Source organism: Pseudochaenichthys georgianus, chromosome 6 (assembly GCF_902827115.2).
Source record: "Pseudochaenichthys georgianus chromosome 6, fPseGeo1.2, whole genome shotgun sequence".
In the NCBI taxonomy this organism is placed as follows: domain Eukaryota; kingdom Metazoa; phylum Chordata; class Actinopteri; order Perciformes; family Channichthyidae; genus Pseudochaenichthys; species Pseudochaenichthys georgianus.
In genome coordinates, this window is record NC_047508.1 from 23665435 (window position 1) to 23687453 (window position 22019).

The following is a 22019-nucleotide window of genomic DNA, read 5'->3' on the forward strand; positions in this document are numbered from 1 at the left end:
TTGTTATTGATAGCCTACTGTATCTTGGTATTCATTTTGGGTCGTTTTACTGGGTTTGTGGTAATTCGGCGTCTCTTTGTGAGCGTTTTCTTTCTAAGGTTGCACTGACCACTGTGCCTATCATACTGTTCAGAAATTCATCTATTTGACAACACGACATCACATCAAACATTGTTTCTTTTAGAGTTTTCAGCACCGTACGAAAAGCGGAACACTTCTTTTGTTCCGTGTGTACGGAAATTTTACACTGTAACACACGAGAGGGTTGCATGCTGGTGCGACTTCCGACGCCGCATCAACAGTGACAGAATGAGCAGAGTTTTATTTGTTTACTGTTGAACAGTAGAAACAACCATGGAAGTGCTTGGGGGGGAGTTTGGTGACATGACTCCTCAGGAGCTGGCGGCTCCTGTCGACACAATAGAGGTAAGTTTAGAGGAAATAAAGACTAAAGTTTCACACCACGAGTAGAGAGGCTAACATGGAGGCTAGCAGCACAGAGAAGCAAAACAAACAGCTCCTGTAGGCTTTTTGGTCTGAACCTCTCACAATGTGTCACTTGGGTGTCACATGTATTAACATTTTGTCGTAGGTTACAATTTGGAGCCTCCGACAAAATGTTGCAAAATAAGAAAAGTTGAAGCAAATTGCTCTCACTACCTGTAAATAAGTGCAATTAAACCTATGTATTGAATTTCTTTCTTTTTTCAGGAAAAATGGAAACTGTTACCAGCCTTTCTAAAGGTAACAGCTCACACCTTCGAACTGCTGTGTTTCACAAACATTTACTTTTATTTCCTATAAATCCTCACATAATGAAATAAGCTTTTATATTGGACCCCCCCTCAACACACAATAGCAATTTAACTGAACATGTAACGGATAAACTGATAATGGATACAATAATTAGAGAAACTCATTTCATTTCATTGTCTGCCTTACAACAACGTAATGCACACGGGACAATTACCACAAGTGCAAACATGTTACACACATGTGGGTCTGGATTTATGTTGATACTGTTCAGCAATAGACCTCATCTATTTTTTTCCCTTTAACTCTAACTTAATTTTGCTCCTATTTTTCTTTTGACTGTCTTATCATTCTTATTGTTTCACCACTACAAACATAACAAAATGTATGCATTTCACTTTGCACTATGTTTGACCTGTAATCTGTTTCCCAGGTGAAAGGACTTGTGAAGCAGCACATCGACTCATTCAACTATTTCATCAATGTGGAGGTAAAACAAAACCACAACATCAGTGTACGTCACAGCTCCGGTTTTATTTAAATATAAATTGTTTATATATATTTTTTGTTTTCCAGATAAAGAAAATTATGAAAGCAAACGAGAAGATCACAAGTGATGCTGATCCCATGTGGTACCTCAAGTGAGTCGTCTCTAAACCATCATTGTTTGACAGTAATCTAACAATGATACAGACATGTAGCATATTTTAGACTCATTTATCATTTAAATGTATTTTAATGTTTTACTTCCAGATACCTCAATATCTATGTTGGCATGCCTGATGTTGAAGAAAGCTTCAACGTTACCAGACCAGTATCTCCTCATGAGGTGAGCTTTGCTTTTGTTTATTATTAAAGTAAATATCATAATTAATGGTTGACTATAACGTTTTTGCAGCTGTAGCTCAACATCTTTTTTTATTAGAGACAATTTATCACTTGAAAGAAAATGTATCCTGAACTATTTAAATATGGAGTCAAAAAGTGCCAAATATTTGTTAACTGCAGCTCAAATATTGACACCATTTAAAAAAAAAAAAAAAAAAAAGGCAATATATTGACATATATTTTGGTGTGTTTTGACATTTGACAAACTATTAATTGATTGCCTAAATATAAATTGATAATTTAAAAGATTCTTTCCGTTGATAGGGTACTAATTATTATAGCAACATATCTTAACCTACGATGATCAAACGTCAGAACTAGTGATGAGAATTATGGCTCTTTGAAGGGAGCCGGATCTTATGGCTCCGTTCCTTTCAAAGAGCCGTTCAAAAGAGCCGTTTTTTTAAAGGGGGCGGGGTTACTAGGTTTATCTGCAAAATAATCACCAGGATAATGATTGACTGTATTGCCAGACCTAATGTCAATAATCTGCATTGTAAACATGACACAAGGTGGCACCATATCCATGTCATTCATGTCACTGAATGTACTACTTTGAATTTACCCTCTGTATGTGTTAAGTAAATAAAGTTACCTTGCCTTGAATGAAATTCACGCAACTCTTAATATTAGATACTGTGTTTTTAAGTGGCGATGGAGATTATTTGTTGACCCTGCTTTAAAGGATATTTTGCCTTTACAAATAGTGCGCTTTATCACTGCCTGGGTTTTGGTTGAAGTGCATCCAAATGCTGCTGCGTTTTCGCGTTTGGCTCATTTTCCATCCGAAAAACACGTTGTCTACCTGTCCTGTACCACTTGTTATGACTTCTCTCTCGGGCGTATTCCGTTAAGACCCACCCCATCTCACTCCTCGTGCTGAAACCTACCAATCAGAGTAGGGGCGGGTCTTCCCAGAATACGTTTGGGAAACAAAATCAAGCTTTTTAAAAGGCGAGTGGATTTTGGCAGTGAGTGCGGACCAACGATTAAACGATAAAAAGAACGGCTCTCACCAAGTACGACTCGGTTCCCCTCGTTCGTAACAAAGAGCCGTTCAAAAGAATCGGCTCGTTCGCGACCGACTAGTCAGAACATTTCCCTCTTCATTCCTGTTTGTTTCAACAGTGTCGCCTCAGAGACATGACCTACTCTGCGCCCATCACAGTGGACATCGAGTACACGCGTGGCAGTCAGAGGATCATCCGCAACGCACTGCCCATCGGAAGGTATCAAAGCTTCTCTTTTTGTTTCACACACAGTCACTTCCTGCCCCTGGTGGCTGAAGTTCTCACTTTTTGTTGTCAAAAACTCATTTTATCAGTCTGGAACTAACATTCCTTACATTCAATGCAGCTGTCCTTTAATTTATCTTATCTCACCTTAAGTTTAATTTCTTAGTTCAATCTTTCCATAATGGCAACATAACAATAAACAGGCACATACAGTATAATTGAATCTGTAAAGTGGTCTTATTAATACACTCTTGTAATTCACTATTCCCAGGATGCCGATCATGCTGCGAAGCTCAAACTGTGTTCTCACAGGAAAGACACCCTTGGAGGTTTCTAAACTCAATGAATGTCCTCTGGATCCAGGTACACAGAGAATAACACAGAATAAGAGCATTAACACAATTACGATTCATTTTCCTGATAGTGATTCCTGCAAAATCATCTCCTATTTCTTCACAGGGGGTTACTTCATAGTAAAGGGTCAAGAGAAAGTCATTCTGATCCAAGAGCAGCTGTCCAAGAATCGAATCATTGTGGAGCAGGACAGGAAGGGAGCAGTCGGAGCCTCAGTGACCAGGTACTGTGACAATATGTTCCCTTAGCCTTTACTTGGTGTAGAGACGGAGTTTTAAAACTGCATTTTTTAAAATGTATACCAGCACAGGGTTTAAAATGAATAGGCTTGTTGCAGTTACTTTTGTTCCGATTAGTTTCCAATTCACAAACCTTCCGTTTCTTTATCTACGTGTCTCAATTCCAGCTCCACTCATGAGAAGAAAAGCAGAACTAATATGATTGTCAAGCAAGGCAGATTCTACCTGAAACACAACACGCTGTCGGAGGATGCCCCGATCGCCATTATATTCAAGGTAAAAAATAAATGATGAATATACATGATGGTTATAATGATGAAGCTGAGTGATGCAGAGCGTCCAGTAGGCGGTGCTACAACACAGCCAGATGTTTTTCTTTTTGTTTTCAAAGTAACTTTGTTCCCCTTCAGCCTCCTGAATGGTCTTTTAATAGATGACTTCACATGACAATGTTATGACATTTGTTTAGTGAGAGGTATGTCTGCAGGTTGGTGTTTAGTAATTATTCTACACACTTATCTTCATGTGTCGCCATTTGCTCTCAATGAAAATGTCAGTTTGCCAGCTGGCATCATTAACTTATTTTCCCTCTGAGGACAAGTCTCTCCAAACATGTCGGCTTGTGAGCGTTGAGTGTTTGGAGCTGAGGTCTTTATCTCCAGGACACGGTTTGCATGCAGTTTGATGTGCACTTGTATATCCTGGGTGACTTCTTCCCTCAACAACCTCAGATCTGGTGTGGGGCGACAGACTGATCAGTTCCCACAGCTTCACATTTCCATAAGCAAATGTCAGACAACCATAAGACTCCCACCTCACCCCTCCCTTCACCACACACACACGCACGCACATGCACACACACACACACACACACACACACACACACACACACACACACACACACACACACACACACACACACACACACACACACACACACACACACACACACACACACACACACTTGTTTGAGTAACTAGTTGTGTGTGTACTTTACCTCCTCATAATGTCCTTTTGTGGTTACATAAATGAAACATTTAAACAGTTTTTGTTATAATTATTCCCCTCACACTCGCTGATGGTCCCTCACACAGGGCATGGGCGTGGAGAGTGACCAGGAAATCGTGCAGATGATCGGGACGGAGGAGCACGTCATGGCGAGCTTCGGCCCGAGCCTGGAGGAGTGTCAGAAGGCCCAGATCTTCACTCAGACGCAGGTGGGCCGTTAGATTGAAAGGTTTTATTGTCATATGCACATAAGCTACAGTGTAGAAATGGCAATGAAATTCTTCTGACCTGAGCTCCTCCAACAATGCAACATATATAATAAAATACAAAATAAAAATAGTGAAGATTATTATTGATCTGGATTTATAAAGATGACCTTATTAAGGTAATCAATCTAGCAAAACATATATATTATATAAACTTCCTTTGTTAAAGGAAAAGGTTAACATTTTAGGAAAACAGTCTTTTTTGTTTGTTGCTGAGAGCTAGTTAAATAGATACCACTCGTAACTGTACAGTAAATACAAACTTACAGTCAGCGGCTGCTTAGCTTAGCACAAGGACTGGAAATGGTGGAAAACTGTCAGCTGGGCCAACGGTGACAAAATCGCCTCTTAAGTGCACTAATTGCTGTCTCTAATGGTCACCTGGCAACCACACAGGGATGACAAGACTCAGGAAGTCACATAACCCCCCTGTAAAACAACAAAATGCGTTGTTACGCTTTTGTTTATTGTACAGATTAAACAAACACGCTGTTACAATTTAATTAGTGAGTTTTGGAGGTGCTGGTAGGCAGACTGTTTCCCCCCATCTCTAGTCATTGTGCTAAGCTAACCGCTGTCATATCTTGTGTGGAAACATGACAGTGGTTATCTTATCATCAATCTTGCAATATTGAGAACATTTCCACCCAAAATAAATTATGATTCTGAAAACTAAACATGTTGAAATCAATGACTGTTCCTTTGTAATTTGGACAACATCATTTGTAGAATGACAACATAATTACTGTATGATTGAGCTGGGAGTCAGTAAACAAGGATCTTGAATTATCAGCTGCACTAATTCGCCCATTACCTGCGTCTGAAGAGCAGGATGCTGTCGCTCAGACGCAGAAACAAGCGTCTGTTGACAGAAGGTATTTTCTTTGTCTCTCTGTGATCAGATGACGAAGGCTTTGTCTCACCAGCCAGTCAAGTAATGCTTTGGGTGTTTTATTCAGCAGGCCCACGTGTTTTCTTTGACATCTACAGATGAATACAATCGGCCAATTTGTTTTTCATAAAGATGATGTTGTTAGAGGAACCAATGATGCATTGATGAGGCCATATTTGCGTCCTAGCAACCGGTCTCTGCAGCTCTGATGTCCCTCTGTCTGCCGGCCTCCATGATGTCTTTTCATGGTATTCATTGGGTCATTGTATTGTGCACAATGAGGCCTAAATCTATATAATTAAAGGCAGATAAGGCTTAAGAAACATTGCTATCAGATTATGATAAGTAATCGGCCTAAACCAAATCTGACTGTCATTTTTTTTTTTTCAGTGAATTATACTTAAGATTCAGATTTTAAGATGTATGATTTCATCAATTAAGAAATCTTGTTTTTGTATGATTTATACAATAACTTTTCTGCAGAGTTGCCCTAAAGTTTAATATTGCCCCATATATTTTATTCATCGTCATGGGTAAAGTGGGTGGTCTTGCTAAAAAGTTTTCAGCCTCATTGGCCTTTGACCTTTAGTTCAGTGTGTGTGTGTGTGTGTGTGTGTGTGTGTGTGTGTGTGTGTGTGTGTGTGTGTGTGTGTGTGTGTGTGTGTGTGTGTGTGTGTGTGTGTGTGTGTGTGTGTGTGTGTGTGTGTGTGTGTGTGTGTGTGTGTGTGTGTGTGTGTGTGTGTGTGTGTGTGTGTGTGTGTGTGTGTGTGTGTGTGTGTGTGTGTGTGTGTGTGTGTGTGTGTGTGTGTGTGTGTGTGTGTGTGTGTGTGTGTGTGTGTGTGTGTGTGTGTGTGTGTGTCAACCTCCCACAAGCCTGAAACATGTGTTTTCTGTACTCTTTAAAAGAAATAATACCATCATGTTAGTACTTTTACAATAACATTAGCTTCACTTAGAGCAAATGCCTTTTGAAATTGAGTTTGAAATTAACATAATGCTAACGGCACTAATGACCGGAGCTGGATAATGAACTGCAACACTTTTCAAATTCAAAATTGAGTGTTGAAAACTGTCAACTATCAAAAGTTACATGACATTGACGGAGACTGTAATCAAGTAGTTGCAACGTCCCTGGCTTGAATCCAGTCTGTGGTCTTTGTAGCTTCTGTGTGCCACTTTCTCTCTTCTACTTATTCAAAGACATGTTCACTTATTCTTTCTTTGATCAATCTCCTGAATTTAATCTAAATTGACACTAACGCAACATTTGTCTATTCAACACCAATGCATAAAATAATGGTTAAAACGGTCTTGGCTGTTTTAAGAGTATAGGAACAAATTAATTGTACAGTGACAAAAAATGGTTTTGGCCCTTTTTTTGTTGAGGTTTTTTCAAGGCCTTGTGTTTCAAGGTCATGATTGATTGGGTGGATTCGGTTTGGGTCTGGTAGATATTTAAAAACATTATTGTTAATGGTATGCATTTAGAAAAACTGGTATCACACCTTCATTAATGTCTAAAAAGGTGTAAACCCCCCTCTCTCGTTGCCCGCTCCCTGATCCCTGCTGTACCTGCTGCTCTGTGTTTCAGGCTCTGCGGTATCTGGGGAATAAAGTGCGGAGGCAGCGCATGTGGGGAGGACCGAAGAAGACCAAGATGGAGGAGGCCCGAGAGCTCCTGGCGTCTCTAATCCTCACACATGTGCCTGTATGTTTCCAGACAGAGAAGGTCCATTTACTACACTCAGTAAGTTTCACAAAGTATAATCACTTTGTATTTTGTCCACAGGTCAAAGAGTTTAACTTCCGGGCTAAGTGTATCTACCTGGCTGTGATGGTGCGGAGGGTGATCCTGGCTCAAGGGGGCAACAAGGTGGACGACAGAGATTACTATGGCAACAAACGTCTCGAGTTGGCTGGACAGGTAAGCCTCTGTGTGCCATGTGGATTCATTCACTGCTTGATAATAACCGTCTTATTGTGTCTTAGAAAAACATGCAGGTCCATTAAGCTCATTTATTTGTACATTTGTGTACAGGTAAATGAGCCGAGTTCAGTTCTGACATTAATAAGCACCCTGTTGATCTGGGTGTTTATAACTCAAAGGTGTTTTCTACCTTTTTCTTTATTCATACAGCCATTAGAAAAACAGGCCTGACAAAAACACGTGTAGAAAAGAACAAATAACTCTTGCGTGCTTTGGTGCGAGCGGATCACAGCGCTGCTCCCGCCCTGATCTCTCACCTGCATCTTTGGTTCCTGCCTCCTTCTTTTAATAAGGCTCTCATTATTTTCCCTCAGCTTTGTTTTTCCATGTTTTGTTTTGGCCCCCCCTTCTCCTCCCCCTGTATTTCAGCCTGGCTTTGTCAGGAGAGAGATATGCGGTGGCACCAAAATCCAGAGGCTGTGGAAGCATGGGGATTTTTCAGCAGCGTGACAATAGAAATGCTGCCTTGACTGGAGCGATTGAGCTAATCCGCAGGCCCGGCTCTGATAATGTAATTACTGCTGTCTTAAGGCCTTTAATTTCCCCCCCAACCTGCTCCGTATAAGGAGCAGGAGATGGGAAGAGGGTGGGGGCACAGAGCCCTCTTTCAATAGGGGCTTACAACGCCAGCAATCTCCTCACTCTCCAATTATGGTTAGCTGACATTCAACTAATTGGCCTGGCTGCGCAATGGAAGCTTAATTTCTTTATTAATTTTAAGCAGCGCTGCCTGTTTGTTTTGATGTATGCTAATGCATAGGGTGGGGGGGGGGGGGGTGAGAGAGGTTGGCTCCTGTAGGCCTGGTGGTGGAGGACAGGGACCCTGGACAGAGGCCAGGTCAGGCTTATCAGCGAGTCGGCACAGCTGGTTATTAAATCTGACTGTAAACGCACCTCAGCGCAGATTAGAGTCGGAACAGGTGTGCGGTGCCAGGAGATCTGAGAGTCAGACTGGAGAAACAATGACGACTCCCTGAAGTTATTGTTTTTACAACTTAATGACTTCCATTCAAAACAACTACTGATGGTGTCTCTCTGTCCGCTCTAGCTGCTGTCTCTGCTGTTTGAGGATCTGTTTAAGAAGTTCAACTCTGAACTGAAGAAAATCGCCGACCAGATCATCCCCAAGCAGAGAGCCGCTCAGTTCGACGTGGTGAAGCACATGCGGCAGGACCAGATCACAAACGGCATGGTCAATGCCATATCCACGGTGAGAGTGTGCTTGGGGAGGAAAAGTCAAAGCTCAGACAAGTTTTAAAGTATTTGATTAAAAAATCTTTCAATATTTAAACTGGCATCATCTGCTATGAGACATCACAAATATATTTTTCGGACTGAAAGATGGACCTTTGCAAGTTGATGTATTGTGCAGCATTTCTTAGTCACAACAACACTGTCCAATATCAGCTGTATCATGTAAACAGATGGAGGTTTTCAAGCCCAGCAATTATTTGTTATAAGTCAAATAAAAAATATATACTACATTCAAAATGTTTCATGAAAAATTACTTAAATAGGCAGGGTTGTAACGAAAAGTGACTGTTCTGTCCACAGGGCAACTGGTCTCTGAAGAGATTCAAGATGGACCGTCAGGGTGTCACCCAGGTGCTGTCCCGTCTCTCCTTTATTTCAGCTCTTGGCATGATGACCAGGATCTCCTCCCAGTTTGAGAAGACCAGGAAGGTCAGCGGGCCGCGGTCCCTGCAGCCGTCTCAGTGGGGCATGCTGTGTCCGTCTGACACTCCTGAGGGAGAGGTGAGAAAACGGCAGCCACATCAACCTGCGAACAGCGGTACACAGATCTACGTGTGGAAAATCTGCTGAATATTGAAATCTGTGTAAAGCCTGAGTAAAGTTTCTTCTTATTGTGTTCAGTTTGCTATGATGATACATGTTTGTGCCCTTGCATTCTGCCTCTATTGCTTTCTACACAGAGCTACTTTGATCCTAGGCCAGCCCAATTGTGATTCCAACACTAATCGCAAAACAAATGGAAATTAGAACACCAAAATCGTGTGTGTATTCATAGCCAGAGATCTGTTCATCGAAATAAGGCAGAAGCTAATGATGACATACATTAGTCTTGTAAAAACAGCACACTTGTGCATTTGCTAAATATGCCCATCTGCTGGCAAAACTCGGGTTACATGACACTTTGTCTTCTGCTTTTTCCCATCAACAGCACTTTCAAAGTTTGCAAGTTCCAATGAGAGTTATTACTGATATTATATATAATATAAATAAATATTTATAAAGCACTGCTTTAAAAGTACCCTGTTTCTAAACTACAGCCAGAAATAAAAGGGATGGAAGGAAAGAAAAAAACATAGAGCATTACCCATGTGAAGTATAAGTAGCCATAAGACCGGGGACAGTCAAGTCAAAGTCAACTTTATTGTCAATCTTTCAGTTTGTGTGTACAGACAGAGATCGAAATACCGTTACCCACAAAGGGGTAGGGATGCTATGATCTGTAGGCCCATAAAGAGTTGAACTGAGCTCTTTGTACCCATTATTATATGTCCAATACATGCTGTGGATTGATTTGGTTTGGTATTTACAGACCTGTGGTGCAGGTATTGTGTAGTTTTGTGTTATTAGAAACATTGTTTTCTTTGTTATACTATCTGTACATGCTTTATATTGTTGTTTTGCTGTGTAGGCCTGTGGTCTGGTGAAGAACTTGGCTCTGATGACCCACATCACCACGGACATGGAGGACGGTCCGATCATCAAACTGGCCTTCAATCTGGGCGTAGAAGACGTCAACCTGCTGTGTGGAGAGGAGCTCTCCTACCCCAGCGTCTTCCTGGTCTTCCTCAACGGTAAAACTCCTCGTTGCAGCCTAATAAATAAATAAACCCAAAGAGAATTACTAGTTGCTGCTGTTGCTTTAGATCACTTGAAAAGGAACTTTAATCCTCTCTGTTTTGAATGCATTGCTTATGAACTTGAAGGGAAAATATTCTGTTTAGTTTACAGAAGACAATTTAGTGTTTTGCAGGGAGTCTGATAAGTCGTTAATTTCATGGCAGCAGTAGGTATTATTCTTGAGTCAGAGCTTGGCCCCTTAATTACTGTATATGTTTGTCTCGCCACTGATAACTGTCAAATTATATTAGCTGCCATACCATTTAATTAGTTGGTAGCAGCAGGTGTCAAAGCCCATCAGAGTGTGTTCACTGCGGATGTGCCCTCACACAGAGGCAGAGCACAGAGTCCCTCTGTTCTCCAGTCGTTTGTCTGTCAGCCTCGATATGAACAAACCCCTGCAGGCAGCCGGCTCTCACCAGCGGCGGAGGTTCAGGGTACACTAATGTATACGCAGGCTGTTTCTCCTTTCAATTTAAAGTCTGCAAATGTGAGTTTTGGATTTAAAATTAAACTCAAAAGTAGAATAAACTACTTTAACTGCAGTCACTTTTTTGAGTAGTGGATTTGTTTCATACCTGAGCTTAATACATTGAAATCAAATAGCTTTAACAATCAATTAGTATTTTACCAAAATATTCAGATGCTCTTTGAATAGTCAGTTTAAACATTTGAGTCCTTTGAGAAAAAATACCTAGCACTTCCATGCTCCAACTTTTCATAATTGCCACAATTGGCTGCTTCACTCTGTCTGATATGATGGCAAACACAATATATTTTCACTTCACATTGGGCTCTGGGAAAACTAATAATATTTTAACATTCTCAGCTGTTTTATAGACTAGATTATTAATCAACATATTAATAGAATATGTAATTGTTTGCTGTACCTTACTTGCAGGCTGAGTATGCATTAATGCTGATTGTGGGTAACAGCACACAGTAGTTATGTAAATAAGCGTGTGCATTGGTCTGGTCTATGTCAACAGGTAACATTCTCGGAGTGATTCGGGATCATCAGAAGCTGGTCAGCACCTTCAGACTGATGCGCCGGGCGGGTTTCATCAACGAGTTTGTATCAATCTCCACCAACCTGACCGACCGCTGCGTCTACATCTCCTCTGACGGAGGACGTCTCTGCAGGTAGGGAAGTTCAAACCTGGACCGAAACACACGTCATAAAAACATTTATCTCCTTCAGCATTAGTGAATTGAGGTAAACTAAACAAAGTAAACATGTTTTTCAGAGCGTCAGTGCAGCCATTACAGGAAGATCAAAAGCATCTAGGAGTAGTTTGTACACCATTTAATAGCTGAATGATACATACTCTCAAACATATACTAATCCAAATTTGATTATTTGATATTCATAACAAATATATTCAACATATTGCTTCCTTGCATTTGACAAGAACATTGGTGTAAACATTGAAGTTGTTTACTTATCTTGGTAAGAGTGCTTGACCGCTCGTAAAATGTTCTATAAGAAGAGCAAAAATTAGAAAAACTGGATGAACTCAAGAAAACATGTATTATTATAGAGGGAATTTAACATATTTGCAAAAAATATTTGGGAGGATTTAAAACAGCAAAATTGAATAACTTTTTTATAATCTATTTCAGAAGGGAATATGTAGAAAACGTTCTGCTAATGTTCTGTTTTGTTTTTCTCTATCAGGCCTTACATCATAGTGAAGAGGGGACAGCCGATGGTGAAAAACAAACACATTGAAGATCTGTCACAGGGCTACAGGTGAGGCTGCCAGTTTTTAAAAGCATATTTGTTTGCAGATAATCATATATGTTAAAACTTAACAAACTTTTCTTGACCTCCAGAACCTTTGAAGACTTCCTGCACGAGGGCCTGGTGGAGTACCTGGATGTAAATGAGGAGAATGACTGTCAGATCGCCCTTTATGAACACATGATTAACAAGTGAGTGGCAAGTGATCACACAGGACAGACTTCAAATTGTGAAGAAGTTCTCCTGATTTGTCATCATGCTGGTCTCACTCCCACTTCCGTTTGTTTTTTTGTCATTTCCTGTAGAGACACAACACACTTGGAGATCGAGCCCTTCACGCTGCTCGGGGTGTGTGCTGGCCTCATTCCCTACCCCCACCACAACCAGTCTCCCAGGAACACATACCAGTGCGCTATGGGCAAGCAGGCCATGGGTAAGACTCAGCTGAGCAGGTAGCTTCAGTCTGCTGCAGGTCATTCAACTGTAGATCTCAAATCCTTTCCCAAACATCCTCCACACAGCTGCAGTGTTTACTTCTGTGCATGCACAAATACAGACAGCAATTTAATTTTACATCAAGACTTTTCTTAAGTCTCCTAAATCCGGTGGTTTAGAGTTTAAAGATGTATTTGCACGAGTTGAAATCATACAAAAGGACATTAGAATAACAAACAGTATAGATACAAGCAACCTGCTGGGTCCTCTCCCCAAAAAACTCTGCTGCTGCTCTACTTTTTGTCAGAAAACATTTGTATGTGTGATTGAGTGTTTTTCTTATGTGTGTGTGTCAGAGTGTGTATGCGCATGGACATCAAACATGGGGCGCTTGCGTAGGTTCTCCATTGTGCTGTGTGTGTGCGGAGGCCCTTTCCCTGCCAGTCACCCAGAGTGTCATTAGCAATTCATTGTGTCTGCTCTGGCTGTGCTCGGGGGGTCAGTGTGCTCAGCTGCGAAAGACCAGAGAGTGCGCACCCGCAGCTCCTTGGTAACCAAAACTTCCCCAAACGGCCCTGCTAACATTCGTAAGAGCTGCGTACAGCCCCCGCTCCACCGCTTTATCTCCGTCCCTTCCTCCCCTCCCCCATTATTACAAAAACACAAACTGGAACTATATTTGGCCCAATATCCTCTGCCTTCTGTTTTGTGTGGACGGCCCTATACATGTGCAAATGTGGTTGTGTGGCCCGGGCCTATTATCACAGACTGTGTGGTGTAGCCTGATTGTGAAGTAATAGTATCTGACAAATGTCAAGGCTTCCAGGGAGGCCAGGCTTTATGCCATAACTCAGCCCGTTCCTCCGCTGCTCTGTAGACATTTACCAGGCCCGTCCCACCAAACAGGACAATTAAACACATTTAATCGACTCATAGTTAAAGGTCACCTATTATGCAAAATCCACTTTTTCATGTCTTTTCTACATCAACATGTGTCCCCTCTGTGGAAAGAGATTCTGAAAGTTTCAGGAAAAAAGATTCACTCGTTTTTTCCTGATCCATTTCTATAAAAACCTGTCTGAGAATGAGCTGATCAGATTTTGGCCACTTTATGTAACCATTAGCCAATCACCAACCAAGGTAACACCCGCCCACCTTATCACCTGAATCTCCTCCTAGAGCACCATTGTTTTCTTTTTAACCAAATATCTCTCAGAGGGGCGTGGGGAGTGAGAATCAGCCCTTTTTGAAACAGGGCTGAAACAGAGGGGATTATGGGATGCTACAATGATCTGTTTGGTATTTCAGCCAAACACTTCGGAGACATGTTTTGTATATATCTGAGACCTATAATATATTGATGAAAAATAGTATAATAGGGGACCTTTTTTAAAAGCTCTACACATTGTGTGCATTAACACGGTTACCTTGGTTAGTGATTGGCTAATGGTTACACAAGCCAAAATATCGTTATGACATCATAAAGTGGCCAAAATCTGATCGGCTCATTTTCACACAGGTTTTTACTTTTTATATAAATGGATCAGGAAAAAAAGTGAGCGAATCTTTTTTCCTGAAACTTTCAGAATCTCTTTCCACAGAGGGGACACATGTTGATGTGTAAAAGACATGAATAAGTGGATTTTGCATAATAGGTGACCTTTAAGTTAATCCACCATATGAATTCATGTTCTCCCCTCTTCAGGTACTATTGGCTACAACCAGAGGAACCGTATCGACACCCTGATGTACCTGCTGGCCTACCCTCAGAAGCCCATGGTCAAAACAAGAACCATCGAGCTGATTGACTTTGAGAAGCTGCCGGCCGGTCAGAACGCCACCATTGCTGTGATGAGCTACAGCGGCTACGACATTGAGGACGCTCTGATCCTCAACAAAGCCTCCCTTGATAGAGGTCAGAGCTGTTTGTCTGAAGATGACATGTTGTCAATTATTAAGCATTTTCATATAAATAATTCATTGGAATGTACTTAATAGGGGCTTCTATTGCAACACATGCATATCAACAACCTGTTGAGGTAGCAGAACGTTCTGACCTCTCTGTTTCCATCCAGGATTTGGCCGTTGCCTGGTCTATAAAAACGCCAAATGCACGCTGCGACGTTACACCAACCAGACCTTCGACAAGGTGATGGGGCCCATGCTGGATGCCGTCACACGAAAGCCCATCTGGAGGCACAACATCCTGGATGCTGACGGCATCTGCTCTCCTGGTGAGTACCAGCCGGACTGGAAGAGACCAGCATGCCTTGCAGCAGCTCATTACAAGACTGTCCTGCTCCAATAAATGTGACAATAATAAAACAACAGGATATATCTTGGGATGTTTCAATGTGCAGTCTGTTACAGGATGTCATTGGCTTGTTATGTTTCATTCAGTGAGTAGTGTAACACCAGCCCCATTATATAATTATGTTAATTCATGTGATGTAATTGATAAATCATATTTTAGACTGTAACGGTTTGGGTTTCAAAAGTAACATTATTTTGCCTGTAATGAGGAGGACGTTTTTGGAAGGCAGGGATAGCAACGCTTCCAAGCATCGGTTGCCTGTTGGGCGTGCCACTGCAGGTGTCCTGATAGATGATTGACAGTTACTATATTTCTCTGAAACAGCAATCAAATACCGAATTGAATGTTTACATGGCTTACTTTTGTTAGCTGTCACACCAGTCATCATTCTATATTTCATTACTACTGACCAACAGAGAAAACATACAGGCTACGTCATTCTGCCCCTGATTTGACAAACGTATTACTTGTGGAAAGTCAGCTCGTGGATTAAAACCCAACAATGTCAGATCGTTTCTAAACGTATTTTTATTTTAGCAAAATGTTTCAACAAAATGTGTTTCTGAAGACATTTAAAGAGAAATAAAGTCAGGCAATTTCTGAATCTGTTTTTATTTTTGCTTGAGGTTTAGTTTAGGAGTTTTGGGGAATTGTCAGAGGTGTAGAGCTGGATGCCTCTGTTTTTTCATAAAGTAAACCAAGACCACAACTTGATCCAACAGTGAGGCGACTAACATGACCCATAGTCTCTTGAAAAGCAACGAGGTGCTACCAGAACGCATTGAACGTCTGCTTATATACACAATAAATAGGAGGTGTTTAAAAACCTCCGATCGTGTGCACACCTGAAGTCATATAAGAGCGTGTAATAGCTTATTGTAACCCTGTGCTAAACTCTGTGATGTGTCTTGTGCTTGGCACAGGTGAGAAAGTGGAGAACAAGCAGGTGTTGGTGAACAAGTCCATGCCAACCGTCACCCAGGCACCACTGGAGGGCAGTACCCAGCCAGGCCAGCCGCTGTACAGAGACGTGCCGGTCAGGTGAGAGAACTCCAGCTCACAACACCACACCCACCTGCTCAGCTTCTGCATTTAAAACAACACATCTCAACATTTAGATTTCTTTCTAATCCTGTGAAAAAAAAAAAACTTTCTTTAATTGTCTTTCTGCAGCTATAAGGGCTCCACAGACTCGTACGTCGAGAAGGTCATGATCTCATCCAACGCTGAAGATGCTTTCCTCATCAAGATCCTCCTCAGGCAGACCAGGAGGCCAGAGATAGGAGACAAATTCAGCAGTCGACATGGACAGAAAGGTGCTGGCTTTATCTCTGTCACACCGTGTTATCTGGTTAAAAAATGGCATCATGTTGACCTCAGACCTGTATGTTTACTGCTTCAAAATTCCCTACTTGTAGCCCCGAATTCGAACCTGTCATGGAAGATTGTAAATGACTTGGAAAAAAACTTTGGTCGTCTCTGTGCCGGAGCATTTGTTGAGTCAAGTCCCAGTAGCTGCTGCTCTGTCACTGCCCCCCTGTCCTCATCTTTCAAGAGCTCTTTTCAATTAATTGGCCCTTTGTCCTGTGCCAGACTATGCAAATGTATTACACCCCAGCAGTATTCTGCTGCTACTGGAGAAAAAGTGTTTACAACCTCCATTGTTTTGCAGCACCTCCCCTATAGAGGGCTGGTATGATGTTTTAATCAAAAAGCTAACTGGCGCCATGCATAATTTACTCTCCTCATTACTGCCGTGGCCACTGGGCGGTCAGCTCAGGATGGGACAATGTCTTCTGTCTCGGATAGTGACGAGAGAGAGGGGTCGCCGTAGGGTTAGCTGCAGATCAAGATGGAAGGTCCCAGATGTGCAACTGATCTGATGTACGGCTAGTTAATTAATCTGAGCCCTTTGAACTCACCGTGAGGTGTTTACAGATACTTTTAGTATTAAGAAACTCTTGTAAAACTGTTTTATTTAGCTTCAAAGTAGTACCTGATTAAGGTTTTATTATCAGTGAATTTGGCTGTGGCTATAGATCTCTCAGCTACTCATGACTAGTCTCATAAGTCCTGGTCAGCAGAGCAGAATAAGTTAATTATTTACACACACCAACACACACACACACACACACACACACACACACACACACACACACACACACACACACACACACACACACACACACACACACACACACACACACACACACACACACACACACACACACACACACACACACACACACACACACACACACACACACACACACACACACACACAGCTGTGGAGGTGGGGGAGGAGGTGCTGGGGTTGTCAGTAGTAGAGGCCCATTGTGCGAGCCGCCAGCGTGGGGCTGTGTGAGCTGTGATGGAGGGCTCTGGACCCTTGCTGTTGTCTTGCCTTTCTCTGCTGATTTCATGCCTCTTTTATCATTCACTTTCACACAAAACAAACAACACCGAGGATGTCTGCTATGGGAACAAGTGTCTCTCTCTCTGAATCTTTCTAATCACCTTCTCCTCCATTTTCCACTTCTTCCCCATCCTCTCTTTCTGCCTTTATTCTACTTTTAACCTGATATTCAACCTTTCCTTTTTACTGACTGTTTTTCTTTCTATTTACCCCCTTTTAACTTTCCTTCTGGCTCTGCCATACTCGCCTTTTTCTCCTTTCTTTACACCTTCTTCCTGCTCTTGGATGACTTTCCAGCAAATCGCTTTACTTGTTCCCAGTCAACATCCTGTTACTACATCCTGTATGGCATCAACAGGCTGCTGTGTGGCTGGCTGGTCGGCTCATAGTGAATTTTTCCCACGTGCACGGATTCAATTTCTCCTCTCCAGTTGATCCCCTCCACTTCCTCCGAGTTAAACTGAAAGTCATGGATGTGTAATCCCAGTCTCCCTGTCAAGCTAAGCACCTTTCTCCACTTCCTGCTCTCCTTCTCTTCTCTTTCTCTTTTTTTCATTTGCAAATGGGCCTACAATCTGTTTACCCTGGCCAGTGAAGAGTGCTTCGGCCCCTCAGCAAACATTTGCCCTCGCACTTAAACTCCTGGCTACCAGGGCGCTCGCCCCCCACATCATGTGAATCACAAGAGGACCCAGTCTGTCCACAGGAGTATGGAAATGTCAAGCTCTGCCAGAGGTCTACACCAAGCTGCAGCATCCAGCAACAAACACTTTTACTAGAAGTGTCACCATGTTTTAGTCACAACACTGTGGTCAGTTACAGTAGGTTGATGGGCAAAGTTGGTTTAAGTCCTAGGTTAAAATTGAGGATTTTAAAATGGAGCCAACAATTTTTTTCTAGAAATATAGATAATTTCTTTGAGTCGTAATAATCGTAAAAAGGAAAACACTATTAGATTCCCAATAATGATAAATGGTGTATATCATGTAATCCTAATATGTAATAAGCTGCAACTTTAACCAAGTTAGTCATTTTTGCTTAATAAAACCAAACCCATCAATAAATATTTAGATTATTTTATCAATAAAATTATTGCTTAGTGTACAAATTCTTACAGCGTTTTTTGAAGACAAATATTTTAAAAGTGCTTCTTGTGCATCATTTGAAGATGTCTGTAAAAGTACTGCTGTATAAAGATGTATCCATTGACTTCATTATGATTTTTTCCCCTGTGTATCAGGTGTTTGTGGCCTCATCGTCCCTCAGGAGGACATGCCGTTCTGTGACACGGGCATCTGTCCAGATGTCATCATGAACCCTCACGGATATCCCTCCAGAATGACGGTACGAACTGTGTGAGAAAATATTTTGTAATGCTGAAAAACACAATCATTTTCATCAGAGATTAGTGTTCCTATTTTTTCATTGAGTCCTTTCATTGTATTGTCCAGAAAAAGAGTGCAAAACGCCATTATACTTTCCCACAGATTAAGGTGACGTCTTTAAATGTCTTTTCTCCTAAACCCAAATACATCTACTTCATTATGAATCATGCAAAGAAAATCAACAAATTATTAATTTAGTAAATATTTTACATAAAGGTTTAAAAGGAGACTTAAATGATAATAGACTATAAAAATAGTCACAGATTCATTTTTTTGCATTCTATAAACTGATTGAATAATCTTTTAAGCTCTGATATTCTGTGTTTTATTTGTCAGATCAACTTTTATTTTCGAACATTTGATGATTCAACACCTAATCTGTTATTTGTGACTTCAGTCTGAATCACCTGTTGACCGTTGCTCTTCATAAGTTTGTGTCGGCTCTTCAGAGACAAAACCCTCGTTATCCCGCTCCTCTCCTCTCTGGGTTATCATTGGCCTCCACAGCACACGTCCATTGACGCCGCTAAGCAGCAATCTAACTGTTCACAAACAGATATTTGTTGCCGCGGAGACGGCTGCCAACGAGCCGACGCCTGTAGCAGAGTGTGGAAGTTTTATCAAACATGCACAGCACATCTGAAGCGCAGGATGGGGCTGAATGAGAATGACTTGGCCCCGTTTCTGCCTGTTTTTGTCCCTTACACTGTAAAAACTTGAATGATCTTTACTGCTGAAGTTGTCAGTGCCAGTGTGTTTGCTCGCTGTGGTTGTCATGGAGAAGTCTCCGAAATGTTTGGCTCGGGAGGATGTTTCTGTGGCCTGTGAGTGAAATGAGAGTAGGTGTTTCCTTTTATGTGTCAGGGTCAGGGGTCCTCTGGGTGAGACCTCAGTGGAATTGTTGAAATCAGTCATCCTTAGACTGCCGGTCCCACCCCAAGGGGTACATGTGTAATCTAATCACACCCACAATATCAACACTCGCTGCCAGTGAAGAGTGTAAAGCACAGAAGATTGATGTTATTAATGAGCCTTTGTTACATGTGGACTTCTGATCCTGTCAGGTGGGGAAGTTGATCGAGCTGCTGGCCGGGAAGGCGGGGGTCCTGGACGGACGCTTCCACTACGGCACGGCGTTCGGAGGCAGCAAGGTGAAGGACGTGTGTGAGGATCTCGTCCGCCACGGGTACAACTACCAGGGCAAAGACTTTGTCACCTCAGGAATCACTGGGTAATGAAGAGCTCATTTTTCATCCCATTAAACACAACTCAAACACACTTCACATTACTTTTATTGTTTATTTATTTACACTGAGTTTGTGAAAACATAAAGCTAACTTGAGGCAAAAAATCATCATATCAAACATATTGGACTATTTCGGTAAATCTATCTTGTTGGTGTCGTCTAGCAAACTCGAATATCGGACTTGGAAAAAGTATTTGTTTCAAAGTTATATGAAACATTTCTGCATTAAAATATAAAACAAACGCTAGACCTATGATATATATTTGTTTTAATTGTGTACCAAGGTTCAAATAAAAAAATCTGTTACTTTAATAAAGCTAACGGTTAAATATATTTGGTAACCTGTAATGACAAGATATCTCCTTTGCCTTCTGTAAAGGTCGTCTGCCAGATAATGTCATTATTAGATTTTTTTTTCATACAGTTTTAACCACTTTTTTACGAACTAAGTTTAAGTTCTTAGTCATTCTTAACTTTACATCAAAACATTTCAGTTGAAGTTATTGGGCATCTGATTTTTAAGTTTTTAGAAAAACAATCGGAGCAGCACTAGCGACAACTGAACAGCGCTGGAAAACACTGATTCTTTTTTTATTGAAGTGTCTATTTTTACTTAAAGTGATTAATTTTGAACTGAATAATCTGTACTGTAGTGTTGACTAAATGTTTACAGATGCATTAGCTTGATATTTACCTCATTCCCTCAGGGAACCTCTGGAAGCGTATATCTACTTCGGACCGGTGTACTATCAGAAACTGAAGCACATGGTGCTCGACAAAATGCACGCCAGAGCCCGAGGCCCCAGAGCCGTCCTCACCAGGTACAATCAACCGTCCTATTGTCATTATACAGAAATAACAAAACAAAAACTGTGTTGCTCTCTTTTATCAATATCTCTACTACTCTAGTGATAATGTCATGCTTCTGTCCCGTCCTCAGGCAGCCTACAGAGGGTCGCTCCAGAGACGGAGGGCTGCGTCTGGGCGAGATGGAGCGCGACTGTCTGATCGGCTACGGAGCGAGCATGCTGCTGCTGGAGCGCCTCATGATCTCCAGTGACGCCTTCGAGGTGGACGTGTGCGGGCAGTGCGGCCTGCTGGGATACTCAGGGTGGTAAGTTGAACATTTCAGTCAACATCTCCAGATCTGTGAGTCAATTTGTATTGGAAACAAACATACAGGTTCATCTTTTCACTAAATGATTTCAGTTTCATCATACCATCATGTCCTTTCATCTGTTTCTTTAAAAAAAAATGTAATATCATGCAAGATTTGAAGGTGCATTTAAGGAAACATCTAGGTCAAAGGACATCAACCTTTGCCATTAGTTTACATGATCCAGTGTACAACAATGTACACTGAAAGAATCAAAATCCCATGCAGCATTGTCTTCTTTTGAGCAAAGGTTTAACAGGATTTGTTTCTTGTTGTCTGATTCTCGGTTTTTATCTTCAGGTGTCACTACTGTAAGTCCTCCTGCCACGTCTCCTCTCTGCGGATCCCGTACGCCTGCAAGCTGCTGTTCCAGGAGCTGCAGTCCATGAACATCATCCCCCGACTCAAACTGGCACGCTACAACGAGTGACACAGTGGAAGTGAGTGAAAGGTTGAGAGATAGTATTTACAAAGGAACAGAAGAAGAAATCTAAAGCAGATTGACATTTTTGTTGGTGATCACACACCGAAACAATGTGAAGGTTCTCATTTCTGTTGATACTTTCCAAACATTATGTTTTTGTATATGTTCATAATAAACACGAAAAAAAAGTACACAATCCGCTGCTGTGTGTTTGTTGAAATTCAAAGAACAAAAGCTTAAAACGATTGTTAAAATTGTTGCCAATTGATTCTGTCTAATCATTAATCAAGTAATAGCACCTGTATGGTTTTATAGAGCTTGAGATAAGATACATCACCATGATAGGCTTAATATATCGATATTTAATTACAATATTTACACTTTATTTGCTGCCTGATGAGGTCCA

General features: G+C 41.4%; 1 protein-coding gene across 1 annotated transcript; it reads left to right on the forward strand.

Annotated features, from left to right (window-relative positions):
• The first annotated feature begins 239 nt into the window (after positions 1–239).
• On the forward strand, positions 240–21801 carry polr3b (polymerase (RNA) III (DNA directed) polypeptide B). The gene is made up of 28 exons (XM_034085735.1): positions 240–426; positions 712–744; positions 1187–1243; positions 1330–1394; positions 1507–1582; positions 2770–2870; positions 3148–3239; positions 3336–3453; positions 3637–3745; positions 4564–4686; positions 7227–7343; positions 7425–7559; positions 8671–8832; positions 9177–9377; positions 10285–10447; positions 11483–11636; positions 12172–12246; positions 12330–12428; positions 12543–12670; positions 14378–14587; positions 14748–14906; positions 15910–16027; positions 16160–16302; positions 18643–18746; positions 19852–20018; positions 20741–20854; positions 20974–21147; positions 21490–21801. Exons 1-28 carry the CDS (start codon positions 355–357, stop codon positions 21617–21619), a joined length of 3399 nt encoding a protein of 1132 aa, XP_033941626.1. The 5' UTR covers positions 240–354; the 3' UTR covers positions 21620–21801.
• Positions 21802–22019: the final 218 nt, after the last annotated feature.